At 41.9% G+C, this 18,529-nt stretch overlaps 1 protein-coding gene and 1 long non-coding RNA gene across 3 annotated transcripts in view; one reads left to right on the top strand and one right to left on the bottom strand.

Moving 5' to 3' along the window:
• Positions 1-14,904, bottom strand: part of PAPSS2 (3'-phosphoadenosine 5'-phosphosulfate synthase 2) — a 48,849-nt gene extending 33,945 nt beyond the window's left edge. For both annotated transcript variants that reach the window (XM_015891474.3, XM_007422492.4), the window contains exon 1: positions 14,775-14,904. In XM_015891474.3, coding sequence (XP_015746960.1) covers positions 14,775-14,801 — 27 coding nt within the window. In that variant the 5' untranslated portion in view covers positions 14,802-14,904. The remainder of the gene's footprint in view (positions 1-14,774) is intronic.
• On the top strand, positions 14,842-17,344 carry LOC107326839 (uncharacterized). The gene is made up of 3 exons (XR_001560302.3): positions 14,842-14,970; positions 16,703-16,879; positions 17,159-17,344. It is a non-coding gene; the product is annotated as an uncharacterized LOC107326839 (long non-coding RNA).
• The last annotated feature ends 1,185 nt before the right edge of the window (positions 17,345-18,529 follow it).

The following is an 18,529-nucleotide window of genomic DNA, read 5'->3' as shown; positions in this document are numbered from 1 at the left end:
TCCTGATTAATCAAGAAATTGTAGTCAGATTCAAGTTAGTTTATTTATTATTAGATTTTCTTCCCATCTTTATTTTTGGTCAGCTCAAAGTAGCATACATACTGAATGCTCCTGCCTCTTATTTACCCCACAACAACCCTGTGAGGTGGGTTGGGCTGAGAGTAACTGGACCAAAGTCACCCAGCCAGCTTTCATGCTTAAGGAAGGATTAGAACTCAGTCTCCTGTTTTCTAGCCCAGCACTTTAGCCACTACACCACACTGCTGAAATGCTGCTATTAAGGGAAAGGTTGAGATTGCCAAGTGATGCCAAAAGGGTCAGAATGAATGAAGTGAGAGCATAATCTTTTGGCCTGTTTCAACTTTCAATAGAGATAGGTTTCCATAGGCATAAATACAGCAAACATTGATACTTTTGTAGATTCCATGAGTTAACTCCTCAACAGATAAGTAACTTGCTTCTATACTTTTACCATGACTTTGTCAATCACTTATCTATAGTTATCAATCACTTATACAATAGTTCTCATCCTGACAGTGAGAACCATTGAGCAGTGGAACAGCTTGCCTCCAAGAGCTGTGGGTGCTCCATCACTGGAGGTTTTCAAGAAAAGACTGGACAACCATTTGTCCAAGATGATATGAGAATTCCTGCTTTGAACAGGGGGTTGGACTAGATGCCTTCCAACCCTATGATTCTATGATTCACTTCACTGACAAAGTGGAAGTCCTAAGAAAAGACTTGTCACCGGAGGGAAGTCTGTATTCCTCCCTGCCTTAAGCCAATTTGCTAGTTCCTTTTTCATCCTACCACATTGGTTGCATTCACATGACATACTGAAAAGAAAAAATCCTCCAACTTCCCAGTGTTTTATTTGCTAGCAGGTTAATCTTTACCTAAGTATCAGTAACTGCACCTACAATGTCTTTAATAAAAGGCAATGTGATAAAAGACAAGGTGAAATGTTTGAAAAACTCAAGTTGAACAAAAGAAAGACTACAGGTAGTCCTCAACTTATGACCACAATTGGGACTGGAATTTTCATCGCTAAGCGATGCGGCCGTAAAGCAAGACATCACGTGACCACATTGCTTAGCAATGGCAATCCTGGCTGCTGTCATTAACTGAGAATTGCGGGTCGTTAAGTAAGTACCCACCCCAATCCAAGCCATTCCAGGCTTAGTCCCTCCCAGACCTGAGCCTCAGTAAGGTAGGGGGCTGCTTCCAACTCCCTCCACCTGCCTATCTCCCCCATCTCTGCCCATTTGGCTCTCCTGCACCCTGCTTTGCAGGGCAGCAAGCAGCCCCAGAACCACACAGCTATGGGGCTGCTTGCCATGCCCTAGGAAGCTGTCCCAGCCCAGTCCCAGCCACAGTCACCCTTGCCACCCTGCACTGAGACCCTTGCTGCTCTGCACTCCGCCATCCCAGCTGACTGCTGTTTTCTTGCTCCTGGCTTAGCTGCTGGGGCAGGCTGATGAGGCATGCTTGGCCTGGCTGCAGGGGTGGGCTGGGGCTGGGCTTTGTGCTGCATTGGGGCTCTGGGGCTGCTTTTTACAGTCCCAGAGCTGTGGCACACCAAAAAGCCCCTTTGTGCAAGCCCCAGGAGTGTGGCACAAAGGGGCTTTTTGGAGTGGCGTGGCGTGGCGTGGCGTGGCTCTAGGGCTGCTTTCTGCTTTTTTTTCCCCCCAGCGTGAAGCCAGCCCCATAGGGCCCAGCAACTAGGCCGGGCATGCCTTGTCAGCAGCGGGAGCAAGAAGACAGTGAAGGTCTGCTGGGGCAGCAGAAAGCAGGGTGGCCAAAAGGGCATAGATGGGGGGAGATAGGTGGGGGGGGAGTTGAAGTGCCCCAGCAGTTGTAAGTGTGGGTGGGCTGCCAAGTACCCAAATTTTGATAATGTGATTGCAGGGGTGCTGCAACAGCCATAACTTTAGGCACAGGTCATAAATCCCTTTGTCCAGTGAATGGTCATAAGCCGAGGAGTGTCTGTACTGCAATAAATTAATCTTCCAGCGGGACTGAACATCTGTTCTTTTTGCTGCTGAATTTCAATGGCATGATCTTCAGGGGTTTTAGAAGCTGTAAAAATAAGGCAGGGGACCACAAGCAGCCTGGGGTTTAGGCTTGCCATCTCTTGGATCATCACTTGCATTATGAATAACTGACCATTGTAGTTATTCAATTAGGCATTGTTCAAACCAATTATAATGTAGTAAAATGTGAGAAGCAGGCCCTAGTGTCACAATGTGGTTAGCAAAGTCATCTTTACAGGTTTCAAAAGCCTTAGGTAAAGGTAGGAATTTTTGTTTTCTAGCTATTACAGAGATGGTCAGTATTTCAGTTGCCTTTTCAATCAGTTGCTTTTGTAGCCCTCGGGCAGTTGTTTTTTTAGAATTGTAGACAGATACGATGTTCTTCCCCAGAGGTGCTCCAATGGATCTTTCTGGAACTGAATCCAAAGCACCATGTGGCATATGCACTTGCACTGGAGTTTTCCACAAATCAACCATCACAAATTGTGTGAAACTGTGGCTTTGCCATCGTTTCTCAAGGTTGTATCACATGAGTTCTTGCAGCATTTGACATTTCAGCATACTGTTTCATAACACAGCTTATTCATCTGAGCTACTCATTCTTCTGAGTAGTGAGCACTTTCATTCATTTTTTTCAGAATTGTCATTGTTTCCCAAAAGTAGCTTAGCTCATGCCTTGCAAGACTACGTAAGCTAAAAAAAAAAAATACTATTGAAGATGGGTGCCACCCATATCTTTTCTTGTCAACCCTGTGCAATTGATTGGTTGCCTGCTTTTAAGATACCAACTCTAAAAATACATTTTAAAAGCCACTTCTGGATGTTAACTAGCCTCCTCACTCTGGAAACTACAGTCTTCCCTTCCTCCATTCTACATACTGCAAGAAGTATCAAAAAAGAGTTAGAGACAAGGCCTCCAACACAGAAGTTCTATTGGAAAAAACAAGGTATGAATGCCTGAACTGTGCGAAACATAAAACAGAAACGGAGGCAAAGTCTGTAGTTAAATATATGGCTTACCACAGTTATTTCAAAACTTCCCTCTGGTTTGGAAAAAAACAATCTATTCAGAAGGTCAGATATGCTTACCACCTAGCTCTACAGTTTTGAAAGCTCCTCTGAAATAGTGGTTCTTTGTTTCCAAGGTAGACCGTTGGTGTTTTTTTTTTTTTCCGGGTACCTTCGAGTCAGTGTTGACTCTTAGTGACTACCTGGAGTAGTCCCTGCAATTTTCTTGGCAAAGTTTTTCAGAAGTGGTTTGCCCTTACCTTCTTCCTAGGGCTGAGAAAAAATGACTGGCCCAAGGTCACCCAGCTGGCTCTGTGTCCAAGGTGGGACTAGAACTTATGGTCTCCTGGGTTCTAGCCTGATGTCTTAACCACTACACCAAACTGGCTCTCTAAGGTGGACCATTAGAAATTCACAAAAAGGAGACTAGTGGCTAATAAAAGAATCATACATAATTATATACAGGTAATCCTCAACTTATGACCATTTGTTTAGCGATCATTTGAAGTTATAACAGCACTGACAAAGGGACTTACAACCGGTCCCCAAAATTATAGCCGTTGCAGCGCCCCCACAGCCACGTGATCAAAATTCAGGTGCCTGGCAACCCATCCGCACTTATGACTGCAAGGGTGCCTCAACTTCCCCCACCAACCTATCTGCTCCCCATCTATGCCCTTTTGGCCCTGCAGTCTTTTTACTGACCCTTCTGTTGAGGCTTATTGATAATAAGCCGTCTACTGGCATGCTATTTGTGAGATAAATGTAAGTATCTTTTATTGTGCAGATGTTCTATCTTCTTTCTGCATGCTTTTCTCACTGACCTTGGTTTCCCACACTCTGTATCAAATTACTTTTCTTTACTGCTCCAAGTTTGAATTTGCAACTCACATTATTCAGTAGATAACTATGATTCCTTCCCCCTGCCCATGCCTATTAGATATTATGAACAAGTTACCCATTTATTTATTTTCTGAATTCCTCAGTGGCACATGGACACCAGCAGAGGCTGAGATACCTACCTGACCATCCTCACCTTTCTGACTTTGATCTTCATGGTGTGAATCTCTATTAATAATCCATCCCCTCCCCATGCATGAATGAACAGTAATTCTTGGGAGAGAAAAAGTTACATGGCTGGTTTTCCAAAACACAGGACTAGTAGGGATAGATACCTGCCTACTGAATCTACTCATTGTCACTAACAGTTAGCCTCAGCTTTCCCCACTTCATATTAACATAGGTAGAAGGGAAGAAAAAAGGAAGAAAGCAGGAAGGAACAAATACTAATTGTTCCACTCCGAAGTGAAAATTTGCTGTTACGATAATAAGAATGCCTGGAGTAGCTATTATCTTTTCTGAAAAACAAAAGTATTCCTTGTTCCCTGCCGAATGCCTGCTCAGTACAATCTGGAACTCAATTAAATTTTTCACATGACAGTGAAGTTTTAAATCTTGACTTCCATAATATTTCACTCTTATACTAAACAAGGGATCCTGGAAACATTTTTTTTTTAAAAAAATCTAATACCTGTTCTCTCAAAACTACCTTTGTACTCATAAAATCTGAGTCACTGCAAATATAGAATCCCAACAGGAGATGTCATTCCTATTTGTTATGCAAATTCAACTGGCATCATGGTTAAAGATCAAGAAATCTAGGCTCACATGGGTTTGAAGCCCGTCTGCACATTTTGCAGAACTGGATAAACTTGAACACTTTAGTTTGTGTGGAAGTGTTCTGGTTTTTGAAAAGGAAGGTCTGCATGTTATCTTGAGCACTTGGGGAAGGTGCTCCAAGTGCTCAGGATATAACCTTATAAGCAAGAAAATAAATTATAAGCTCCTTGTAAGTAATAAACTAAGCACTTCCGATAAACAGCCATTTCTATTATTCTGGTTATTTTGCCATCTGATTTGGAAGTGGGATGAACATTCATTCTTCTGTGCTCTACTAGCTTACGTAGAACCTATTCTGCTACCAACTAAGTGATGAATCAGCTTTATTGCTTTTGTGAAATAACCCAGTTTGCTTAACTAAACACCTCTGAGTTGCATAACTTTCTTTTTATGCACTGTTAATGTGGGAGTCCATGAACTTTTATTTGCATAGCTTTTATACAGCTATGCAAACAGCCATTCTTCTGGTTGTGTACGGCAATTAAACATTAGTTTTGGATGACTAGGCAAGAAAATGGTTCTAGTTATAAAGAGATACAGATATGTACATACATGCGCATATACACACCCATATGCATGGAGGGACATACAGACATATATGTCTTCCATAGTTCAAAATTTATAATATGGGCAATACTGTCAACATTTTGTGAATTTATTTGCAAGATAGTGATTATAGGTACCTACATGGAATACTATTTGATATGAACATAATAATTATATCATTTTGAATTATACATAACACATCCCACTCTGTGACAATGGCTCTACAGGGGGAAAACATGTCCATATTTCGTTGTCTGGGTACTTTAAAAATATCTATAAAGGAGCTGTAAAATCTAGCCAAGCACTAGTTGGCAGCAAAGAGTGAGTTTTCTTTATCTTTTTGCTGCCACCCAGTGGTCACCTGAATTTCTGCAGTCCAGATCTGGTAGTCCTATCTGTATACAAAATCACAGTATGGTAGAACTTTGGGGACCTTACAAAAATCAATGGTCATACAGTATACTGACCTGATCTATCATGTTTATTTTTTATTTATTTGTTTATTTATTGAATTTGTCACTGCTCATCTCACTAAACGACTCTGGGCGGTTTACAAAACAATTAAAATCAATTAAAATTACAATATTACAATAATAAATACAAAATAAAAAAGATCCAGAGTAATTGGCGATCACCCAGGGAGCATCATTGAGGCACTAGCCACCCCCAGGATTGGGTAGAGTTGTTATCCCCCGACACAAGCTGGCAGATTTTTTCTCGAAGGCCAGTAGGGTAGGGGCCTGCCGCACCTCTAGGGGGAGTATGTTCCAAAGGCTCTCCTCCTGGGCCCCGGCAGTCGACATTCTCTTGCTGATGGGACCCGCAACATGCCCCCTCTGCCTGACTGGGTGGGATGGGTTGATGCGACAGGGGTAAGACGGTCCCTTGGGTAACCTGGATCCATGCCATGTAGGGCTTTAAAGGTAATAACCAACACTTTGAAATGGACCTGGAAGCAGACTGGGACCCAATGCAGCTCGCAGAGTAAAGGTGTTATATGTGCCATTCTTGGGGCACTCAAAATTATCCGCGCAGCCGCATTTTGGACCAGCTGCAGCTTCCAGATACTCTTCAAAGGTAGCCCCATGTAGAGCGCATTGCAATAGTCTAGCCGTGTGATGGAATGCACTTATGAAGGCCAGGCTCAGGGAGATAAGCGTGTTCTTAGCCCCCAGCAGGAGCGTGGGAAGTTCAAGAAGATGAGGCTGGCACCTCCCTAAGGAATTCATGGTGTTGTGGCTGGCTAGCTTGGGAACTAGGGTTCAGTCTGGGGAGATTTTCTGTCTGGAGGTTGTAGCTAATAAACGCAGCAGAACTGTATTTGCATTGTCTCTTGGAGTTCTTTGGGCTGAACCTGACAAGCCGAGAGATGACCAGGGCATGAGTGGCTGACCGGAGAGCCTCCTGGTCCAGGAAGGGGCATAACTGGCATACCACACAAAGGTGGGCAAAGGCTCTCCTGGCCACAACTGCTACCTGCTCCTCGAGCAGGAGTCGTGAGTCCAGGAGGACCCCCAGATTATGCACCCTGTCCAAAATCAAAGATGGTAAATCCTTGGATACAGTGGGGCCTCCAATCCATAGCCACTCCATCTTACCAGGGTCCAGCTGAAGCCTGTTGCACTCCATCCAGACCCCCACAGCCTCCAGGCACCACGAAAGGGTGGTCATGGCATCATTCACCTCACCCGGGATAGAGATGTATAACTGGGTATCATCAGCATATTGATGCTACCTCATCCCATGGTGACGGATGATCTCACCCAGTGGTTTCATGTAGATGTTAAAAAGGAGCTGAGAGAGTACCGAACCCTGGGGCACCCCACAAAGGAGGGGCCGCAAGCTGGACCTCTTGTCCCCAATCAACACCGATTGGGATCAATCTTGGAAGAAGGAAGAGAATCAGCACAAAACTGCCGCCCACTCCCAACTCCCCAAGTTTATTGTTAGCAATAAAAGGGCCTGTACAAATGGATAGTTAAATGACTTAAACCTTGTAGTTTTTCTTACACACCTCAGTGCAATGAATGTACAACTGTACACACAGCATGAGCCAAACCAAATTTATCATCTTTGGACTGCAGTAAGTCCCAAGAGATTCCTTCTCTAATGATTTCTTTCCAGCCCAAGAGCCTGTCTGTTGAAAAGAGGCTACAAAACAGAACAGTAATGAAACCCTCCTGTTGATGTTGTACAAAACAGAGCAGTATTCTTTTGTGACAACAGTCAAACAAACTTCTTGTATATTTACATCTTGTCCATGTCTTATTCACTTTCTTGTCTGGACATACATTCTTTATTTTAAAATTTAGGAGACAGCTATGATTTTGCTTCCATTATAAATTCAACAAAATACATCAAAATGAAAGCAAATCCATTTCTAGTCCCCAAGTGCTTATTTCCCTGCCCTGACTTTATTCATATTGTGTTCTATTGTTGTTGTTATTCTGTTTTGCATTCCTATTCCTGTTGCTGCTCTTTGTCTGTTACTCCAACATGTACTGCTTCATCACCCAAAAGAACATCAAAAGTCTATTGGTGGATGAAACCATCATTTAGGCTGTCAGATTCGGAGGTTATTATGTTAGCAAGTCAACAAAGGTAATTTTTTCACTGTGGAATAAGGCTGTCAACTCAGTTTAATACAATGATCTAATGATATGTACTACTTAGATGGTACAATATTAACAAAACCATTTTGAAAGAATAAAGTCTGTATTCTTCATTCACTTGTGTCCCTCGGAACCGCTGCCAAACCACTACTTCCAGAACCAGGTATATCAATAATCTTGATATAATTTATAATGTTTATAATTTATAATTTTGGAAAATGGGACAGTCAATCTCAGTAAAAGTGTTTTGGTAATTAACTGATGAAAAAAGCAAAATAGTAATTTCAGTAATGGTAAAAAAAAAAAATGCATATTTGGTATTTTTTGATAGGCCATCATATATTTGTTAGTATTGAGGTATTTCTATACTCTTCAATCTTGTAGCAGTATTTTGTTTTTGTGTTGTTGTTGTTTTGTGATAACTTACAATTTGGTAAATAAAAACTACTGTTCAGTGTACCAAAGTTCACACATCATTCCAGACCAGGACTTTTTAAAAATAATGCCATTTTGAAGAAGCCATAGTTGTCTGGTTCATATATAATTAAGCCACAATAATTCTGTCACATATTACCCCAAGCCAAAAATAACCACATTGTGGATTATTGCATACAGGTAGTCCCCAATTTAAGAATGAGTTCCATTTCCAAGGTCTGTCCCTAAGTTGAATTTGTACGTAAGCCAGAAGGAATATTATTGTATAATACTGTATAAGGAGTATTGTGTAATTAACTCGAACCATTGTGTATTTAACTCAAATCACTCTGTATTTAACTCAAATTTTGCTACAATAGGTTCTGTTCTTAACTATGGGTTGTTCATAAACTGGGCATTCTTCACCTGGGGACTACCTGCAATGCAAACTCGATGAAGTTCTCCAGAGGGTTTGCAGTAAAAATGGTATTTGGCACCCAGTTATCTAACATTCCTGTTTAACACTTACCTGAGAATAAACTGAAGATTTAGGTTAGAGGACATACTAAATGTATTGCTTTTGAATATATGTGTTTTGCTTCTGAGCACACGTATGTGTATTATATTTTTATATATATGATTACACTGTTACTTACATGGCAAAATATTATGTATTCCTATTACATTATAAAATTACAGCTAAAAATTGCCAACAAGCCATTGCATTCTGCTAAGTAACAGGCATGCCAACAAGTCATTAAGGTTTGGTTCCATGGCTCTCTTTTGTTGACTTAATTATTGGTTGTACTGTTTTCATTGCCCTGTTTTTTTATATTGCATGTAACTTGATAGCAGTTGCATAGCACAGATAAAGAGGCATAAATTTATACAACAATAATTATAAAAGCTGAGACTGCTCTCTTTTCCATCCCAACACCCAAAACATAGTAATCATTATCTACAAAGCACATTATTGTCTGGTAATTATTTTACAGTCCATTTGTTCTTTGGGGGATTACCTTTTATAAGTGTCATAGGCCACCTTACTGTATAAAGAAGATGGAATAGTGACACAGATACATTTTACTCCGTAATGTCATTTCACCGGTAGATACAGTTGTCTTGTATTTGCCAGACCTATTCTGTACAATAATCCCTTTGCATTCAGAATGTTTAGATTTGAAAATCCAGAATACTTTTGAGAAATAGGCATAAATTCATTAGTGGAAAGTTTGTATTTCATCTGCATTTTCAGCTAAATGCAGATGTTATTTGCTAATTGAGCCCTTAGTGATATATGAACCTGGAAGGACTGAGATATCACTTTCTTCAGAGCATTAGTTCTATTCTCCTTACTTTCACATGACCAAGTCTTCCTTCCTTCCTATGCTTCCTCAAGTGACACTTAAGTGGTAGGATAAGAAGCACGAGATTTTACAGGAAAATATGTGGCAAGCCCCGCTTGGGTCTTCAGTGGGAACTAATATCAAGAAAGTAGAAAGTTAACCTTTGGGCACCATGAATCTAAAAGTTATCTTCAGCACATTGCATGGCTGTTCTAGGCACAGTAGAGTGACCAACTAAAACCTGGTCAAACTTTGGACACATTTCTTTAGAAGTGGGTCTAGAACAACCATGTGTTTGTAGGAAAGTAAATTCCACTGGAAACAACAGGGCTTCCTGGTCAATAACCATCAATATACTCAAGAGAAAATCCATTGATTCGAATCAGAAACCAACCCAAACTTAAATACTTTTAAATTGCATTATTTTTATAACACTTAAACATGCTGATTTAGGGGTAGCTGTAAAGTCCTTATCCAGGAAGCACTTAAAAAAGATATTTGCCAAGTGCTGCAGATGGCATGAAGTGACATGATGAGGTAACCAGAGAAGATGGAGTGCAATTTTCAGCCTACTTTTGTTCTACAGAGGGATTGGATAAAAAAAAAAAATAGTGATGTAACTTAATTTTTATTAAGTTACACCCAAAATCATTTTTTTAAGTAATCCATGCCTAATGTTTGAAACTGTTGTTAAAAAATATATAAAATGCATCTCTTTCTGTCTGTCCCACACAGTGAATATGGTATTAAGCCAGAAGCAAAGGTAAGTATGGTTCATGGTTCATGAACCATGGTTCATCTCTTTTTATTTTAGATTCACAGTTCTTTTCAAACAGTTCTGTGAAATCTGAAGGTGTACACACACAAATCTCCACAATAGGCTCACCAAAATATTATGCTGTTCTCTAAGAAAATGCAGGGTTTTTTTTCATGTTTTCTAAAAGCTCCTACCTGGTGGTGAGGACTCCTAATTATTTTGAAAACAAGCATACTTTTAAGCAGGCATCAGGAGAGTTTTTCTTATGAAACTGCCTTTCACATTCAGGAACAACAACTGAATATTTTTTAATGCATTTGGCACTGGCTTCCCATAATGTATTCTCTTGCTTAATCATTTCAACTATTTTTCCAACCCTCTTGACCAAAAGAAATAAGACTGATAAAAAATGAACGTTATCTAGTTTGGTGGCTGTGCTGCACACAGTAAGCTTATTTGTTTGAGCCTCCCAAAGGTCTAAGAAACGTAACCTTACAATAGCAATCAGTAAAACAATGAAGCTGAATGTGAAAAGGGAAGCTAATGTGAGTAGAGAATTTCCTAGGCTAGAGCAAGCTCACTCTGAACAAAACCATGGTAATGCTGAAGGGAGAGAAGGGAGAGAGGATTATGCAATACTGTATTTCTAATCTTCTGTTTCTCTTAACTGCTTCCTAAAGAATGTATTGTACCCGAGATGGAAGAGGTTGACAAGCCAATGAACTGGGATGTTGTCTAAGGAATGCATCCTGGATTATTATGATCTTGGACCCTTATTACACTTCTTTCTCCCCAGTTCCTAATGTATAGACTTTGATAAATGGACTACTTGCTGGTTATAGTTCCATTGTACTAAACTTTAAACTTTTGCTAGCTGTGATACAGATTAGAGGAGGCAGATCTTAGAAGAGGCATCTCCCCTCAAAGATGTGAGCGCAGGCAGAATTGCTGCAGTGCTTTACTTTGTATGCAACTTTACTTTGCTGGCAAGTGTGGTTTTTCAACTCCTCCACACTTTGCCATGCTGAGGCAGAGTGATGCACTGCCCAAGCAAACCACTTTGGCAGAGTGAATCAATCACAAGCTGATCTACCCAAGAGAGAGGGCGGGGGGAGAGGGAGAGGGAGAGAGAGAGAGAGGGACTGAATATACATGAGAGATGGAGTTCTTGGTGCTCTCCAAGCTTGGTTGTTTGCTTGCTGACATTTCATTACCCAACTGGGTAACATCATCTGCTGCAGTTACCTAGTTGGGTAATGAAATGTCTGCAAGAACACAACCAAGCTCGGAGAGCACCAAGGACTCCATTTCAACTCTGACCTCCAGACGTTCTCTTCTGATGGATACATGAAGACCTCCAAATCAAAAGATTCTCACCTGGCAAGTGCAAAAAGAATTAGCTTGAAACCAGTGAATCTTTCACAATGGTCACCTCCTTTTTCTTTGACCTGTACATGTTTGTATGAGTGGGTTACTTGCTGAAAACATCTTGATGTATTTTACTAAAGTTATTTCAACCACAGCAACAGTCTTTTTAGAAGAAGAACCACATTAGTCTGTGGTAGCAAAAATTAGGAGGAGTCTGGCAGCATCTTTTCCAACTGACAAATGTTATTAAAGGCATATACTTTCATGAGGCTTATGCCTTTTAGTAAAATGTGTTAGCTGGAAAAGATGCTACTAGACTGTTTGTGATTTTTTTTGCAACAATTCCTACAGCATGGTTCTTTTCTAGTTAGATTTCTTTGTTCGGAATTACAGTCATTACTTTGGCCACCACCACTCAATGCTCTGTAGTTGTTAATGGGTATACAGTACTGTATCTCCCAGTATAGCTGTTTTATAACTGATCTATGACCATAATAACATTTAATTTAAAAACTAATAATAATACAGTTGTTCTTAAAATCTGAACATCTGATTTTGCTGGCAACTAGAAATCCAGAGACCAGACCAAAGCATTAATGGGTGAATGTTAGCACCACACACAGAGGTACAATCATTTGCATGAGTTTTAAACAGAGTTTTTATGCCTCTGTTCCTTTTTTCTCCCCCGTAGTACTTTTTTCTCCACTCCTCAGGTAAATACAAAATTATATATTTAGCTAGCACTCAGGAGACCTGGGATCAAATCCTGTCTCAGCCACAAAATTCACTGAGTAATATTGGGACCAGGCACTATTACCCAATTTAATCTATGTCAGAGGATTGCTGGGGAGATAAATTTGGAGGTAGGGCTACCTAGGTACACCATCTTGAGCTCCTGGACAAAAGGCAGAGTATGATCTCTGCTTAGTTTTTTTAGATTCAAATGATATACACATTTTATAAGTAAACTAAGTATACATTATGCAAAAAGCAATAATTATTTTTTTAAAAAAACTCTTTTTTTCTCTTACTTTTAGCTCAGCACTTTGCTATGTCTTCTTTTATAGAGCTAAAAGGGGAAGGAGAGGTTAAACTCCAAGTGCAGTGCAAAGAAATAGCTCTTTAGTCCTGAAAGAATGTGAATCGTCAAGCCCTGTGCAGCCGTGTGTAAATATAATGACCGAATACGTCCATACTTTTAATTTCGTAAACCGCAGCACCTCAAAATAGTCATCCCATAACTGAGGAAGCTTTCCACATGCCACACCTCTGGACTTGTGCATCTTGCGAATGCCAGAAGGAATGCAGAAGAAAGAAGAGATCTGTAAATCTGCTCAAAGATCAGCTGCTAAAGTCTCTGTGTGCCCTAGATCGTGGAGAGGGGATGACTCAGGGATGAAAGCTGCTTCATTCTAGCATGGATGGGGGCCTCCTGATTGGCCAACTGCTATTTATTGATTTCAGCACTTTTGTTCCCGTTTCTTTAAAGAATATCACTTTGAGCTCCAAGGTGAAAGGCAGAATTTGTTTAACCAGTGTTAAAAAGGAAGGAAACTCAAGGGAAAATACACAGTTATCCATTATTGCTTGGTTAAAAGTGTAGACTACTGTTTCTCAACCTTGGCAACTTTAAGATAAGTGGACTTCAACTCCCAGAATTCCCCAGCCAGCCATGCTGGCTGGGGAATTCTGGGAATTGAAGTCCACATATCTTAAAGTTGCCAAGGTTGAGAAACACTGGTGTAGACCAAAGTGAATGGATGAGCAAATGGATGGATGCTTTATGTAATAGAAGTTTCCGTTTCAAGTGGCATAGCTCCACCAGCCAAAGTTAACTCCAAGCAGTGCCACTGTTCCTATCTATATTGATTTGGAAAGGAAAGATCTCTGAATTCAATGGCATAAGAGGAATTTCAGTCATTGTACATGCTGCAGTGGTGTTTCTTATGGCCAATACCTCAGGAGAAGCCAGAACAGAAATAAAATACACTCTCTCTTAAGCATGGACGGAGCGAATCTATTGATGTAATGCAAGCTGGGAAAACATGCTTCCCAAAGTGACTGCCTGTAGAGGAAGCTGATATATGAAATTTTCAGAAACCTTTAACCCATGAGCAAAACTTGCTGTTCGTGCCCTTCCCTTATCTCTCGGAAGAAGCGGAACAAGGAACAGGAAGCTCAGTCTTCCAGATGACAGTGCTTATCATTCCCACCCACCTTGGGACTTCCAGGCGTTTGTGCCTCCAACACATCTGGAATCACCAGAAAGACTGACTTAGCCTAAGGAAATCCTAGGGAGCTGTGAAAGGGTTGATGTGAAGCCTTCCTTTTACTGACACATATCCAAAGGAGTGGGCAATCAAAGGGCTGGAGCAGAGCCTCGCAAGTGTTCGGGGCTGCACCGAGGGCTTCCATCAGTGGCAAAGCCTTTACCCTAAAAAGCAGAATTACTGTGGAATGATCACTTGGGTACAGGCTCAGCGCAAGACTTCCTAGGAACTTGCAGTGCCCTGAACAACCTACAGAGGATCGGAGACTGCTTCGCATCCCTAAGACGCCCACCTCTAGAGGGTCACTTTACTTTTATCCATCCCCGGCAGCGTCCCTTGACTCAAACCCACCACAGCAAACTCGGCCCGTTTCCCCTACTCCCGCGGGCCCCAGTGCTAATTCTTCCTCGCGGCCCCCTCGAGAGGCCAGCAGCGAAGGCTGGTCGCTCCAGCGGTGCGCCCAGGCTGGCATCCTCCAACCTGCGGCTGCCCCGGCTGGAGACAGGGGAGACAGCCGGGGCAGCAGCCAATCAGGCAGCAGCCGGCGAAGCAAGGAGGATGCGCGCGCGCGCAACGCGGATCGGGGTGCGGGGATGCGCGCGTGTCTGTGCGCTCGCGCGCGCGCGCGGGAGGGGTGTGTGTGGAAATAATGCCAACGCGCCGCCCGGCGGAGAGCGGCTCTGATGCCGCTCCTGGCTCTGCGAGCGCGGAGGAAAAGCCGGCGAGGCGGGGGTACCTACCACCCTTTGCTTCTTGATCTCGGACATGGTTGCGCCTCGCGCGGCCCGGCGGCGACAGTTCCCTCGGCTACGGGCAGGAGCAGTGGAAGAGGGAGGGCACCAGAAGGCAGCCAGCAGCGAGGGAGGGAGGAAAAAGGGTGTCCTGCGGATCGGTCCCGCTGAACTGGCCAGCAGCTGAAAGGCTGCGAGGAAAGAGGTAGGTAGGTATAAGGGCTGAGGAGACACGTAGCACTTCCCAGCCCACGGCCGCACTCCGCCCCTTGCTCCTCCTCTCGAGGCGACAGTCACGGAGCGGGAAGAGCAGCTGGCCGAGGGAAGCGGAGCTGCGGAGCGGATCGCCTTTGTCCCTCGCGCGCCTGCGCCCTCTCCGCGCCAGACTCCCAGGGGGCGGCCAGACTTTGCGTGAACTTTTCTGGGAGGGGTTCAAGTCGGGCTCGGGCCTCGATGGGTGGTAAAGAGGGGGTGCGGCCGGCGGGCAGGCTCGCTCGCCGGCTCGCCCACACCTTTTCCTTTTTTGAACAGGTCCAGCGGCGGTTAAGGCAGAATTAAAGGCTGTGCTTAGCCAGAGACTTAATGTTACCTTTTGCAAAACTGCACACCCACGAGGGCTGCTGCCTCCCGCCCTCCTGCGCGAGCCTGGCGTGAGAGTGAGGAAGGCAAAGGGAGCCACTGGCAGAGTTTGCCTTTGCGCAACAGTCTTTGTTCTCTGGACCTTTCACTCCTCTCCCTTCACCTGCTTTTCTGGAGGTTTAGCCTCTCCCCACTTCCCCCTGCTGCTGCCAGGTAGGCTGGTGTTTCACTGGCCATGAACTTGCAAGTCCTGAGGGGGCTGCGGTTTTCTTCGGAGACTGCCAGACAGAGCTGCTCCCTTGAGCAAGCATCCTCCCCATTTACTGAATCCAGGTGACAGATTCACCTGCTTATAACCTCCTCTGTGTTTCTTCTTTTTCCTAATTAGAAGAACGGAAAAGATGGAGTATAGCTGAACAGTTGGCCATTGCCACAGTAGCCATTTGGAGCTCACAGCTGATGGCTGTGCCTGGCCAACTTTGCCTTGTTAAGTAGTCCGGTTAGCCACGGGAAGGGAGACCGCCATCACATTCCAGAAAGTTCAGAAAACTTTCCATGCTAACTTGAAAGAAGATGATGACAAACCATTTTTTGATTAGTCTACATCAAAAAGTAGACACAGAATCTGGTAGCAGCTTCAAGATTGGCCAGCTCAGCTGCTCATGAAAGCTACTGCATTAATAAAATTGATGTGTCTTGAAGCAGCTAACATATTGGTTCATTTCTGTATTGTTGCCAAGAAAATTGCATAAACATGTCCGTGTAGTCCCCAGGAGTTGCTTGAATGTTAACTACAAGGAAATTTACCTTTTTATTCTATCACCCAGCAATCACGATGGTGACACCAAGCCTGCCTTCATCCCAGAGATAATCACTATCATGGATGGAGTCAATTCATTGACGTTAGTACACCTGAAAGCAGCTGTACCATTTTTCAGGCTTAGTTCAGGGTGGGGGGGAGGGTTGCTTTAATGAACAGCAGAGAGGTGTTTGAAGTGTGCAGTTCTAGTTTGCCAAAGGATTCTATGTGGCAGAAGGAATTCACTGAATTCTTTGTGTAGTACCTATTCCAGTCTTAATGGGATCAATTGCGTTCATCAAGATTGTGGTATGATATTACCCAACTTACATGCACAAGAAGCCAGGAATAAAACAATATTCTGGTCCTAAAGAGTTGCTGTAAGAGATTCTGAAGGACAATGAACATTTTGAATACAACCTTTCTGAATATCTCAAAGACTGGCTGTTGTGATAATATGCCCTGCTATTATGATTAAAAAACATGGTTACTTGCATTTATTGTTTGAGTTATAAAGCTAAAAGTTGAGATTACCAGTTATTAATTTCATTTATTGTAGGAAAGTTCAGCAGTGTCTACAAGATCTGAAGGCTTCAGAATGATGAACAGTGTCACAATGTCTGATGCAAGCTCTGACTATTTTGTATGCACATCCAACATCACAATCTGGTTGCAAAAGGGGTGGAACTTACATCTCAAGACATATTTCATCATTTCCCCCCTGCCAGACACAAAGGTAAATTGTGAGAAAGTAAATAGATTGGTGAGAAGGAGAGATTTTCAACACACCAGTGAACCCCCTTTCAAGTTCAAGCACAGTATGAAAAAAACCCACACTAAATCAACACTCAAAGCTATCTCATGATGGCTCAAGCACCAGAAAGCTAGAATATCAAAAGTTAAGATAATGCCTTAAAATCTACTCCATGATAAGTAATGTTGCTATGCAATGCCCTGCACCACATTTACATACCATAAGTCTTCTATGTTTCCACATTTTTCTTTTGTTTTTCAGGGCCAACTCTTCAAGGAAGGATTGTGTAGGACAAAAATGTCCCCACTGTTCAGGTCCTCCATCGGTTTATGAAGCATTTGAACCTGACATGTGATACTGCTTACTTTCCTGACCATAGACCACGCCTCTGAGCTTCCAGTTTCCTGCTTTTGTAGAGTTTCAGCCAAGATTAATAAAAAAATTAATTCTGATCTAAATTAGAAGCATTTGTTCAATCATTGAATAATAGAGTGTTTATGGGTAATGCTTACAGTACATTCCTATACATCTTATACATATCTGTTTAAAAATAAATTCCACTAAGTTCAAAGGAGCTAGCTAAGTGTTTAGGATGGCAGCTTAATATAATATACTGCATTAGCAAGCCACAGTATGTTGAAATTAACATTTCTGTAAGCTCATAAAAAACAATACTTTTATAACTGGCAATAATTACCATAATTACCATTTTAAAAATCCACATTTAGCTAATTCACAGATGAATCTAAATCATTACAATATTGGTAGCAAAACCACATCAATATCAGAACATTACAATTTAAATTAAATGAATTTATATTTCTGAATACCCACTTTTCAATTACAATCTCCTAAAAGTACAGCATATTATGGGTACTTAGTAAGATTTATATAATTTTCTTGTGGTGGTTTGACAGGCAACGGTGTATTCTAGGCTTTTTCTTCCAGTAGAAGAAAGACAGCACTTGGATATTTTTACTTATACAGTATTTATTTATCAGATTTGTCACCGCCCATCTTGTTAAAAAGCAACTCTGAGCGGTTTATATTTATGAACAGCAGGTAAACTGTAAATATGCTAATACAGAGAACTAGACATTCTGTTTTCTGTTGAAGTCTGTACTGCAAACAGGATGTATACATTATCAGTAAATCACATATTGACAAGTGTATACATGCACATATTCACACAGAGGTTATACCTCTTCTTGCAGTTCTCTTAATTCTTTTTCCACATAAAACAGCTACTATTTTCTTTCATTCCAGTTGCAGCCAGTCCTATAAGATGCCCATATATTGAGACTTATTCTCTTCGTGCTGATCAACAGGCTGGGTTTATATAGCCATGGTGCAGATATAGTTTAAAACATTAAGAAACTTTGTGGAAATGATCAAATTGATTATTTTGGGACCCTTTCATAGAACATTGAAAATGAAGACAGCAGAGCTTGATTTGGCCTTAAATCAGTAGGGAGGAGTAGCCTCGTGTGGACTAAAGAGAGTTGTACGTTCTGTTGATGACTTGGTTTAATTACATTTCAAACAGGGATCCCAAAGAGCTTTTCAGAATGCAGGAAAATTGCAGATTTCATTAGTGTACATTGTGCATCTTGGAAAAATATTCTGACATCT

Source organism: Python bivittatus, unplaced genomic scaffold (assembly GCF_059951505.1).
Source record: "Python bivittatus isolate LINGU-HERP-01145 unplaced genomic scaffold, Pbiv_v1 ctg000400_np1212, whole genome shotgun sequence".
Taxonomy (NCBI): domain Eukaryota; kingdom Metazoa; phylum Chordata; class Lepidosauria; order Squamata; family Pythonidae; genus Python; species Python bivittatus.
This window is presented reverse-complemented; position numbering and strand designations above follow the sequence as displayed.